We start from the raw sequence: 12,023 nt of genomic DNA, 5'->3' as shown, positions 1-12,023 counted from the left end.
CTGCCCTGGAGAGCTGTCACCCCGCCGGTCCTGGAGAGCTGTCACCCCGCCTGCCCTGGGGAGCTGTCACCCCGCCTGCCCTGGAGAGCTGTCACCCCGCCTGCACTGGAGAGTTGTCACCCCGCCTACCCTGATGGCCTCTAGCCTCTACCACGCCAGATCTCCGCTGGAATGTTTCTCTCTCTCGCCGTCCTCAAATAGTGCTGGTACCGTGTGGAAATTCTAATGTTGGAATAAATTCGTGAGAAGCCTGAAATAATTCTATTCATACTAGAATAGTAAGCAAGTGAAGTATAGAGATCGTTCTTTTTTACCAACCTTTTCATTTTTTTGGGGGGGGAGGGGGTTTGGGATCTATAACGTTCCATATGAACGATTACCGTTATTCGCTCTGAATAATAGACGGAGGACAATAATTACGGTCACTGATACGATTATTGTATTTGTTACCTTCACATTGTTGGCGTTTATCAGCGGTGCGTAGCCATGATCTCGAACATGTTCGCTACCTTGCAAGTTACGCGCAGTAACCCTGCATGCTTAGCCAGCCAACTTTTCCTTCAAGAATGCAACTTAGTACGATTTCACTTACTCTCCGCAGGGTATGGATTTTTTGTCCCCTGGCTGGTATAATTAAATAGCGCTGCCAATGCAAAAGTGATCTCAAAATTTGTTTTCGACTTTTTCACGTTTTCTTTGGAGAAGTGGCTTGAGGCAGTTTAAATTATACGGATCGAATAAATAATTTGTAAAATCAATAATTAATCATGAGCAAAAATATTTTTTCTTTGGAGACTAATTCGGTTTAGTTCGCTTTAGAAAGTATAAGGCAAATTTCCGGTTTGCTGTCAGTTTTGTGTTATTTGGTCATCGAGACGCCGTCTTAGGTTATGGGCTGACATATTTGCATCTGCCCTTTAATCCAGAAATTAGCACAGCCGAAGAAGCACCTTTACATGTGATCTGACGATCTTATTTTGAGATGTAACTGCATGACCAATTTCGGATTTTTTTTGCGGTGTCTTACCACGTAATTTGCATTAATGGCTTCAAGATGAACTGAACTGTGGTTGATTATCCGAACCATCAGATTTTTTAATCATTAACGAACTCTTCCAAATTATGCACGCCATTGTTTGTGAAAATTGTATTGAAGAAATCGAACATTGGTTGACAGTATTGAATATGTTTCGATGTTATATAGTTTTACTTAGCTAACGAAAATAAATAACTTTTATTTGCTTACAATTTTAGATTAAATTCTTATAGATTTCTACTTTAGTTTTAATTGAATTTTGAGTTGTTTTGGCAAGAATGTGTCGACAAGTTTGCAAGTTTGTTCACAGTCCACGCTCTGTGAACTTCATGAAAATTATATCAATGGAGGATCATTGAGCACATCTTCTAGTATAAGGATATCATAACCAGAATATCACAACGACCATCAATTGCTGGAATGACATCAGTAGGAAACAGAATAAGTTTCAACATTATTATTATTATTATTAATATTATTACCAGCTACGAAATCACCTTTATTTTGCTATACTGTAACACTCAAAAAACGCAACATCTCTACAATTAGAATGATCGTATCAGGCAAAGGATCATATCAGCAGCATCAAGAACAAAATCGACTGCAATGAAAACTTGAATTATTGTAAAACCATCCGTGTCATTTTAAGCAGCAACCACTGCAATTGACGACACATCTCATGGCGTTTAACCAAACATAACTTTAATAAAAGAACAAACTGATGCAGCTGCACTTTAGAGATGAAAAATTAGCTGCGAAAGCATGACAAGAGCAGCTACTTTATATTGTTTGGCTCACTGCCAGTAGGATGAGCTGGCAACTGCTGGTTTGCCGGGCCGTAGATGTTCGCTCTTATACTCGCTCCTATATAAATTTGAGCGAAGTTTATTTACGCTCATGCCACTTGTACGGGAGAATTGCTCCAAGTTTAGTTTCTACACCTGGAGTGCTGATAAGGAATGTAAAAGCAAAGAAAACACCAAGCAAATTCACCATATCGATATCGAAAACGTTTCGGAGTCCAGCTCCATCATGAGAAAAGCTAAAAATGAATAAAATCATATTATTATATCAAAATTGTAAGACAGACATAAAACTTAAACAAGACCTAACATTTTATCGAAAAAAAACAGGACTCGGAGTGCTGATGAAATTTATCCATTAATAAGACGTTGTTGCTGAAAAGTGTAATGGAATCATCATGGATAACCCTTTCTGTGGAGGCTCCTTTTCATTTTTATTCCCTATTGTTATAACAGTGATCGTATTTTTTCAACTTCTGAGTTTTTTGTGTTGCCCATTTTCTGATCATTTGATTAATGAAATTACAGCTACCTAATTTAATTAATGTCATTTTTTATTTGATATTTAATATTTTTGTTTAATAAAATCAATGCCATTTATTGATGCGTTCATAATTTATAATCGCTCTCTTTCCGTTTCGTAATGTTTTTTTTAAACTATATTATTTTTATTTTTTTCTTGAAAAATTTTCTTCTTGTGACTCGCGGCTACACAACGTCGTCTGTAAATAAAGAAGTAATAAGAGTTTTGATCGAGTTTATTAATCGTTTTAAAATATAAGGAATTGTATAGTTTTTCAGTGTGCACAAATTGCTTTCGATCCTCACTTCTGTTTTAAGCAGGGGTTTCCAAACTACGGCTTGCGAGGGCCGTAGGCCCGTAGCATACCTAAAGCATACCTTTTTGCATACCATATCTTTAAGCATACCTTTTTGACCTTGAATGCGTCTTCTTCTCCAAGGTCAATTAAGTCTGTGGTTAATCAGGTCTGTGTATGCATAGCCTTAACCCAAGAATTCCTGCGGTCTCATTATTGGCCTTTGGATGCGAATTTCCATCAATGGCCCGCTAGTGGCCACCGAGAAACAGTCAATAATTCCTTGTTAGACTGATGTTTAAACCATGCCAGCTATTATGACTTCACCGTCTCCTCACTAGATAATTAGAGCTGATGGTGATTGGAGGTTAGCTGCCGGTGATGGTCATCTATCCAAAGGTCTAGTCTGTTCATCAATATATTTATTGAGCGCTTGATGATTCTTTTCTTTGTGAGCGCGAATATTTTCGAGATTGTTTGTTTCTTCTTGCTCATTTTTGTGATCGCTTTCAAAAAAGAATGATTGGCTGGCGAAGAAGCGATCTTGTATGAACGGTGACAAAATTTGTTAATCCTGACAAAATTGGTCCAATGACTCAAAATTGGAAAGCAAGAAAACGGCACCAAATCCAATAGTAATGTATTTACTAATAGAAAACATAAACAATAAAAAATCTTCTTGAATAATTCAAATTTTCAAATCGAATTCGGAAATTTTACCTGCAATTTCCTATTAAGACAAGAAATCGCGAATATTCATAAAATAATTAGATAACTCACTTGTGTACAATATAGCTAGGCGTTCACACTGAAGCATCATAATTCGTGCTTCAAAAATCTTTCATTCAGCAGTTGGCAAGGCAACAATGTTCTCTGCGTAATTCATTTCCTTCACGCGCTATGTTGTCAAACTCAAAGCTGTTGCCATATTCAGCGTATTATTATAAAACCTTTGCCCTTTATGCATAATTCGTATCTTATGGAGTTAATTTACGTGTAATGGTAAATTTATTTCAACTGGTCGTGTTGTGACGCTGGAATATTTCGTTAATTATTTTTTTGTTGGTTTGAATGTATTTTCCACTGAGATCGCTTACATAGTTTTTGAATGTATAATAGATTACCACTCCCTTTTTTATCTTTACAAATTACCGTATATATCTACTTATTACCCACACTATTTAACACCCAACCTATTCAACACCCAACCTAATAATATCTCCCCATTTTTTATTATTCGTTTAGTCATAAATTTTTGAGGCATGAAGGCTCGCAAGCTGCTTTGATTGGCTTGCCATTGTATGTTGATGCAACAGATTGCCGGACGCTCGTGCAATAAATTGAATTTGCTTCTCCATAACTCGCTACGCACAAAATATATTGCGGCCCCTCGGCCTTTTATATGCATTTCTAATTCACTGGTTCAAAAGATGCATACAGAGGTGAATGACAGAGATCAACGTTGCGGACCAACTCCCCGGACCTCGTAATCGAAATTCATCCCATGAATATGTGGGTCTGATCATTTATATTCATGGTCTTGAGTAGTACCTAGTGTTCTTCTTTGTATTCGAGCGCGAATTATACTTGTGATGCAGATCTGAATTCGTAAAGATTTTGGTTAGCTCTGAGCATCATCGCCAGCGCTTACCTATGCTTGTTTCTCATGAGGATTCGTTTGTAAGTTTAAATATATATTCTAAGAAATGTCAACTCTTGGCAACGGATTTTTTGTCCTCGTTCATCCACAATATCTTTAAAACCAATCATCGTTTCAACTTTTACGGACTCGTGCCAATACTCTGCGTGATTACAGACCTCTCTCACGGAATACGGTCGTCATCCGAAATATTCCTATAACTTTCTCCGGAAGAAATTCAATAATTGAAATAGCGAAACACAGTGTCGAGAATAACAGCATCGGTGTTATCAGCTTGCCATATTAATTGTTCGGGCAAATAGCTTAATATTTTTTATCGTATAGGTTACAAAATTGGCCATTGTTTGTTTGTGTAATTATTAGTTTATTGGCATTGACCTGTTTGATGGCATTAGAGGTATGATTTCGGTCTTTTGATGGTATTTCATTGTATCATCAAATACCATGTACTGCATGTAGTATTTTTATGTTTTGATAGAGTATTGGTAAATCTTTTCCCTAAGTAATCGGCCATTTTTAGCCATTTTTTAAATCTGTCGGTCGCTGCTCAGAAGACAGATATGAAATTCATTCAAGATAAGAAATGTCATTTCAAGCCTGCAACTGTTTCATTTTGTGCCTGCGTATTAAGCACATTAGATCGAGTCCCAAGTAACGTGTGACTGAGTTGCAATCTAGCCTGATTTCTCTTCACACTCAGGTTGCGAAGACTGCCTGGTATTATCGTGGTCAAAATAAGTACCATCCGCACATCTATAAGCCTTCGCTTTGTTGACGCTGATCAGAGCTTTGCACTCGTCCAAGTGTATTCCGCTTACAATGCATTTTATCTGTTGCTTCAGAGGCTATGAAATACTGGATATTAGTTTTGATTGGTGGAATTTAACGGCCACTTAAATTATGTGGTTGAGTTTACGTTATCTTCTAATTTCGTCAATTCTATTTTTTACAATTTTACTGCCAATGAATGTTTTTACTCTACTGTTGTTTATGTGATCTTAAATTCATTATGATAGTTCGCCTTCGTTTCAATTATTTTACCCTCGCTTTGATGTTATTGTGTATATTGACTATATTCCTTCAATCACATTATTTTATTTCAGTGCATATTTGAATTCGCATAATCTGTTGCTCAATCTGAAGCGTTACTGTGGTTATTTTCTATTGCTGTTCGGTTTTTATCTCGACATCTTAATCGTTCGTCTTTTTTTCGACAAAGACGCACGACATTTTAATCGTTCGTCAAAATCGTTCGTCTTTCAGTCGTGGAAACTTACCAGCTACATTATTTCGATATGAATATTTCAACAGCAATTTCAAACTTTATATGCTTCTACGTATATATATTTGTCATCTCGTATACCAAATTATAAATAATTATATTAAAATATTGATGTTAAACTCGTCATTAAGGCACATTAAAGACTATTTTGTTAATCTGGACAGAATTTTATGTGACATGGTTCTTAAATCACTCCAAGACTAACCAATAGAAACAACCTGCAAATTTAAGCTAAAATCCCATGCTAATTGAGTCCTAAATGATCACAATACATCTAATTTATTTGCATAAATGAAACAACCTGCCAATTTACGCTAAAATATCATGCGAATAGAGTCCTAAATTGTCACAATACATCTAATTTATTACAATACATCTAATTTATTTGCATAAATGAAACAACCTGCTAATTTAAGCCAAAATCTNTAAATTGTCACAATACATCTAATTTATTACAATACATCTAATTTATTTGCATAAATGAAACAACCTGCTAATTTAAGCCAAAATCCCATGCTAATTGAGTCTTAAATTATCACAATACATTTAATTTATCAACATAAATGTTTTTTGTTTGCAGGAAGTTGTAGGGCAGCAGCAGATGCAGACGCTGCCTGACCTGGTGCTGCTCTCGCGTCAGCCGCACACGGCAGCGGGGGTGCGCGAGCTCAGGAAGCTCTTGCTGCTGCTGCTGGCCTGCGCCGTGCAGAGCTGCCATAAACTCTCCATTGTACAGAACATCAAAACACTCGACCTCGACGTGCAGCACTCCATCGTCGAGTGCATCAAAGAGGTCAGTAATGCATCTAGGAGGTCAGATATGCATCTAGGAGGTCAGTTATGCATCTAGGAGGTCAGTATGCATCTAGGAGGTCAGTATGCATCTAGGAGGTCAGTATGCATCTAGGAGGTCAGTATGCATCTAGGAGGTCAGTATGCATCTATTAGAGCGTTGAATAACTCCATCGTCGATTGCATCAAAGAGGTTAGTTATGCAACTTGGAGGTCAGTTATGTATCGAAACGGTCCGTTATGCATCAAAAAGGTCAGCTATGCATCAAGGAGGTCAGCTATGCATCAAGAAGGGCATTAATGCATCAAAGAGGTCAGTTATATATTTATAGGAGAGCATTATAGCACGCAATAGTCGAGTACGTTTAGTAGGTTTTAAATGTTAAACTTGGATAATAATATTGTTAGGATTAACACTTACAAGCAATCCAGGAATTTTGAGTTGGTTAGAAGGGTATTTGAACACTGTGACCTTTGAAGAGTCTTCTGTCGATTTTGAAATTTTTTGGTCTGTCCGAGTGAGCCGTTTTGAAAACACTTGTACATTTTTCCTTTTGATGGAGCTGCTCAACGATTAGTTTTTGAATCACGAGTAGTTATGAATCAATGCCTTTCCAGCAATTGTTTTCAATTATCAGATTTAAATCATATCATATCGAAATGAAGCTTTTTTAAAAGTTATGGCTAAAATATTCTTAATTTATTTCGTGAAAACTTTGATGCATGCTTGAACTGGCTTTTGTAATGAAGGATACAATTTTTATGTAGGGCTTGAAAAAATTAGGTAATTTTAGCCACAGTATTATTCTATGTCATTTTTTTAGACTTCTGCTTTAAAAGTCAAATTTATGTACGATTTAAATTATAATGGTGGTAAATCGCTAAACAACGGCCTTCAATATTCACTATCAGACTATTTCCCGTTTGCAAAGTCTTGTGCTAAACTTGAGATCGCATTCCACGTTCGTGTTAGGAAGGCCAGAGGTGCTGGAAGATATGGCATTGCGTTAGATTGTCGCTCCGTTGAGGTCAGTTGTGCATCTAGGAGGTCAGATATGCATCTAGGAGGTCAGATATGCATCTAGGAGGTCAGATATGCATCTAGGAGGTCAGTTATGCATCTAGGAGGTCAGTTATGAATCTAGGAGGTCAGTTATGCATCTAGGAGGTCAGTTATGCATCTAAGAGGTCAGTTATGCATCTAGGAGGTCAGTTATGCATCTAGGAGGTCAGTTATGCATCTAGGAGAGCGTTGTGATGCTCCATCTTCGAGTGCATCAAGGAGGTCAGTAATACATCTAGGAGGTCAGTTATACATCTAGTTCTAGGAGAACTATGTGGCACTCCATCGTCGAGTGCATCAAGGAGGTCAGTAATACATCTAGGAGGTCAGTTATGCATCAAGGAGGTCAGCAATGCATCTAGGAGGTCAGTTATGCATCAAAGAGGTCAGTAATACATCTACGAGGTCAGTTATGCATCAAAGAGGTCAGTAATACATCTACGAGGTCAGTTATGCATCAAAGAGGTCAGTAATGCATCAAAGAGGTCAGTTGTGCATCTAGGAGAGCATTGTAGCACGCAATTGTCGAGTATGTCTAGTATAGGTTAGTGCAATATTTTGATGCTGAACAAATTTCTGTGTCTTGAAGGTTAAGGTATTAAATGTTAAAGTTGCATTTAAATTAATCAACGATCATATATATTAAACGATTGGAACAAGTGGTGGTAATGGATTCATGATATCGTTAGGATTAACACTTAGATACTAGATACAATACATGAATTTTGAATTGGTTGGAAGGGTATTTGAATACTGTGACCTTTAAAGAGTCTTTGTCGATCTTGACTTATTTTTTGGTCTGTCTGAGTTCACGTCTTATAAAACTCGCACATTTTTAATTTTCATGGAGCACCTCATCGATTAGTTTTCGAATCACGAGTAGTTTTGAATCACCGGCAATGGGTTCCAATTATCATATTTTTGCGATCGAGACAAAGTTTTTTACGGCTAAAATATTACTAATTTTATTTCTGGAAAAGTTTGATGTATGCTGGAACTGGCTTTTGTAATGAAGCATCTAATTTTTATGTAGGGCACTTGTCTTGAAAAAATTATTTAATATTAGCCCCCTGTATTATTCTATGTAATTATTTCTTGATTTCTGCTCTAAATGTCAAATTTATGTATGATTTTAAAATATTATGGTAGTAAATCGCTAAACATTGACCTTCAATATTCACTATGAGACAATCTCCCGTTAGCAACATCTTGTGCAAAACTTGAGATCGCATTCCACGTTCGTGTTTGGAAGGCCAGAGGTGCTGGAAGATATGGCATTGCGTTAGATTGTCGCTCCGTGTGAGAGACCACGCATGTGATCCTGATTTTATTCACTACATTTATCTCCGAATAAGTTCTCACACTGACGACGGCCTTTGCAAATGTCTTTTGATCACTTCTTTGGTCTTGGTCGTAACTTTTCTCTCACCGTCGCAATTCAGCCTTCGAGGTTCACTATCACTTCAGCTAACCTTTGAGGTGTTTCTGAGTGTTTGACTTTACTTTCACAATGTGTATTCAATAAAGATATGTACAAATATAAAATGTTTTAGGACGTATTCTTCGAAGTTTTTAACACTGGCGTCATGACATTATATTTCATTAACAAATCCTGACGTTAGGCGCAAGTTGCCCAGTAAACTTATGGTACAAACATTGAATGCACAATTCACATATGCGAGGGTAAGACAAAATTTTAGGAAACACCTCAGAAATCCACAAAATATATTTCAGTAGGGTGTAGGTCCATCTTTTGTGGCAATTAAAGCTCCAATTCTCCTAGGTATTGATTCATACAAATAGTGAATTGTTTTCAAATGAATTTTAACCCATTCTTCAGAAAAACTCCGTCCATGCAGCTACTTTAAAGACGATGGCGACGGACATTGACTTCTGACTTGCATCTCTAAAATCGACCATAAATGCTCGATAATATTCAGGTCTGGTGATTGTGGTGGCCAAATGAAATCCTCAACTTCATTAGGATATTCCTCGAGCCATTTTTTACAATTTCAGCTGCATAGATCGGGACATTATCATCTTGAATGATGACGTTCCCCTCCGGAAACAGTGCTTGAACCTTTGTATGAACTTGGTCCTCCAAAATTCTTAATTAGTCACGGCTGCTGATTCTTCCATGAAGAGATCATTGATCCGCCGGATTCCCAAGAAATAGAACCCCAGATCATCACAGACGCCCGCCATGGTTTACAGTTGGAAGGAGCAGAGCAGTCTTGATTAAATGACTCTTTTTGGCCGTCTCCAAACTTAAACTCGGTCAGAGGTTGGAAATAAGGTAAACAATCATTCCTCAGAGAAAATCGCATTTTTCCATTGCTCGAGGGACCAATTATAGAGGTTTTTGCATCACTCTAAACGCTTTGAAGCATTTGTACTTGAAGCCAGAGGTTTTGTAATTTCAGCTCTTTCATCGAATCCAGATCTGTGCAACTCACAGCGGACAGTCTTTATGGAAACAGGGATCTGGATCTGTAGGTGTCCATTAAGGTCTGCAGTAATTTTAACAGCCGTGGTCTTTCGATTATCCCTCGCAATTTGTTTTAGGTATCGACGGTCTCTCTCAGACAACTTCGACTTTCTGCTTTGCTGAGGACGTGTTTCGTTCTCTTTCAAAAGCAGTACTTTTAATAGCAGATATAATCTCTCTCTCTCTCCCCTGAGACAGTACCTCTAGAAACGTCTAGCATTCGGAAAGTTTCTGTCACACTAGCACCTGCCATACGGGCACCAACAGTATGGCCTCTTTGAAAATCAGAGAGGTTTGACACTAATAGGTTTTAGGTTAGGTTATAGACACAAAAATTTATTAAAAATATCTGTTCAATGATAAAATATTAATTAGAATCAACAATAAACAATAAAACATATCAATGTCACGTTTTCATTGTTTATAGGATGTCCAAAAATTACGAGAGGTATAAAAATGTCAGATCTTTTTCTCTGATTTTATCTAACCCCTGTATGTTTTCTTTTAGTTATAGTATTCAACGAGCAACGAACCAATACATTATATCCATCATAACCAACTTAAATTAAAATTTCAGCCAGCATTCTTTTGCGTTAATGGTGGCAAGAGAGCGATTCTTTTTATTGCTCATTGTTTTTTAGCTCGTGTCTTACGATACGTTTACAGCCAATTATCTGCCTTGTACACGTTTCGTATTCTATTTTGTTCAATAAAGATGTTGTATTATTAAACGCATTTGTTAGCTTAAAATTACCGTCGTGTAGTCAGATGGTTTTCACGTTGGCTTGTTCGTTATCTGGGAAGTATTTGCTTAGGTCACGTAGGTCACGGGTGAGATCTATTGCAAAGGTTTCACATATTTTAAACCTTAATTGGGGATGTGAAAGTAATTTTAATGATTGTTAGATTGTTTTGTGCTATTTTTTACATGTTTCTGCAATGATTCAATAAGATCGGCGCATAGAATGACTGGAAATTTCGTACGCCCCACCATATTACAAATTATCTTGCTCATTTTTCATGATTCTACTCATCTTCGGTGGTAAATACGTGTAACAAGCTGTTTTTTTTATCACGATTCATTATTCTGAATCATATTTCTACATGCGCCGCGCTTGCCTCATTATTATTATCATCACCCGCGCCTTTTTCGTCTCTCATCGTCATGGGAAGAAAACTTTATGCCGTGCCGCATTCAACGCTTATGTGGAATTGACGGTCCTTTTGTGGGCATCCACCTAGCTTTTGTAGTTGCTTCTTCTGTGCGGTGAAGAGCGTGGCTTTGCTGTGCTTAAGTTTTCATGCAGTGAAATCAGGCAAATTTTATTTATTTTTTGGTCGGATATTGAAAATTTTTAATGTATACTTAGTTGATTGGCATTATACGGAGTAGGATAACATTTTTTATTGCAAAAATACAGCAGTAATACTTGAATAAATTGGCGTAAATCGTGTCAATTCCTAATTTATATTTTCAGAGCAATGTGATTATTCGCGTTATGATGATAATGATGAACCAAATGCTAAAAATAGCGTCTAATAAAAATTCATGTACATTTTCTAGTATTATTAGTTGGTCGTGAGTGAGCACATGGTAGTAGATTACCCCTCCTCCCTAACCACAATGATGTGGTTTGATCGTAAGCCTCGCACTACGATGACCGAAATATAAGCCCTTGGCTTATATTTTCTTGTTTTATTTCTATTTTTTTTATTTTTTTCATATTTTTTCTTTTCTTTTCTTTTTCTTCTTTCTTTCTTATTTTAAATATTTTTTTTATATTATTGGCTTATAAAAAAACCCTTGGCTTATATTTTCGCTGTCGTAATGCGCCGTGGTTCGGAGGTCGCGCGTTGTTCAGTGTATGCAACACCACTACCTCGATATGATTGACTGATCACATGTTAGTTTCTTACCTCATTGTGTTTATTGAGGCTTCCCGAGTTGCGCGTGCGTATGAGGTTGAATTTCCCCGTTTATGTGTTTTTAAGATTTTCAAGGTCTAGAAGGTTTAGATTGCATGGTTTTACCTTTTTCTCATGTATTTCAATGTTTTTAGTTCTGGTTAAACGATTTCTAA

The 12,023-nt window shown here is 36.9% G+C and overlaps 1 protein-coding gene across 1 annotated transcript in view; it reads left to right on the top strand.

Moving 5' to 3' along the window:
- LOC108674281 (girdin) overlaps nucleotides 1-12,023 on the top strand; it is a 123,961-nt gene that overhangs the window by 66,121 nt on the left and 45,817 nt on the right. The window contains exon 4 of the mRNA XM_047881685.1: nucleotides 6,180-6,392. Coding sequence (XP_047737641.1) covers nucleotides 6,180-6,392 — 213 coding nt within the window. The remainder of the gene's footprint in view (nucleotides 1-6,179; nucleotides 6,393-12,023) is intronic.

The sequence above is a fragment of the Hyalella azteca genome, unplaced genomic scaffold (assembly GCF_000764305.2).
Source record: "Hyalella azteca isolate HAZT.00-mixed unplaced genomic scaffold, Hazt_2.0.2 contig8593, whole genome shotgun sequence".
NCBI lineage: Eukaryota > Metazoa > Arthropoda > Malacostraca > Amphipoda > Hyalellidae > Hyalella > Hyalella azteca.
This window is presented reverse-complemented; position numbering and strand designations above follow the sequence as displayed.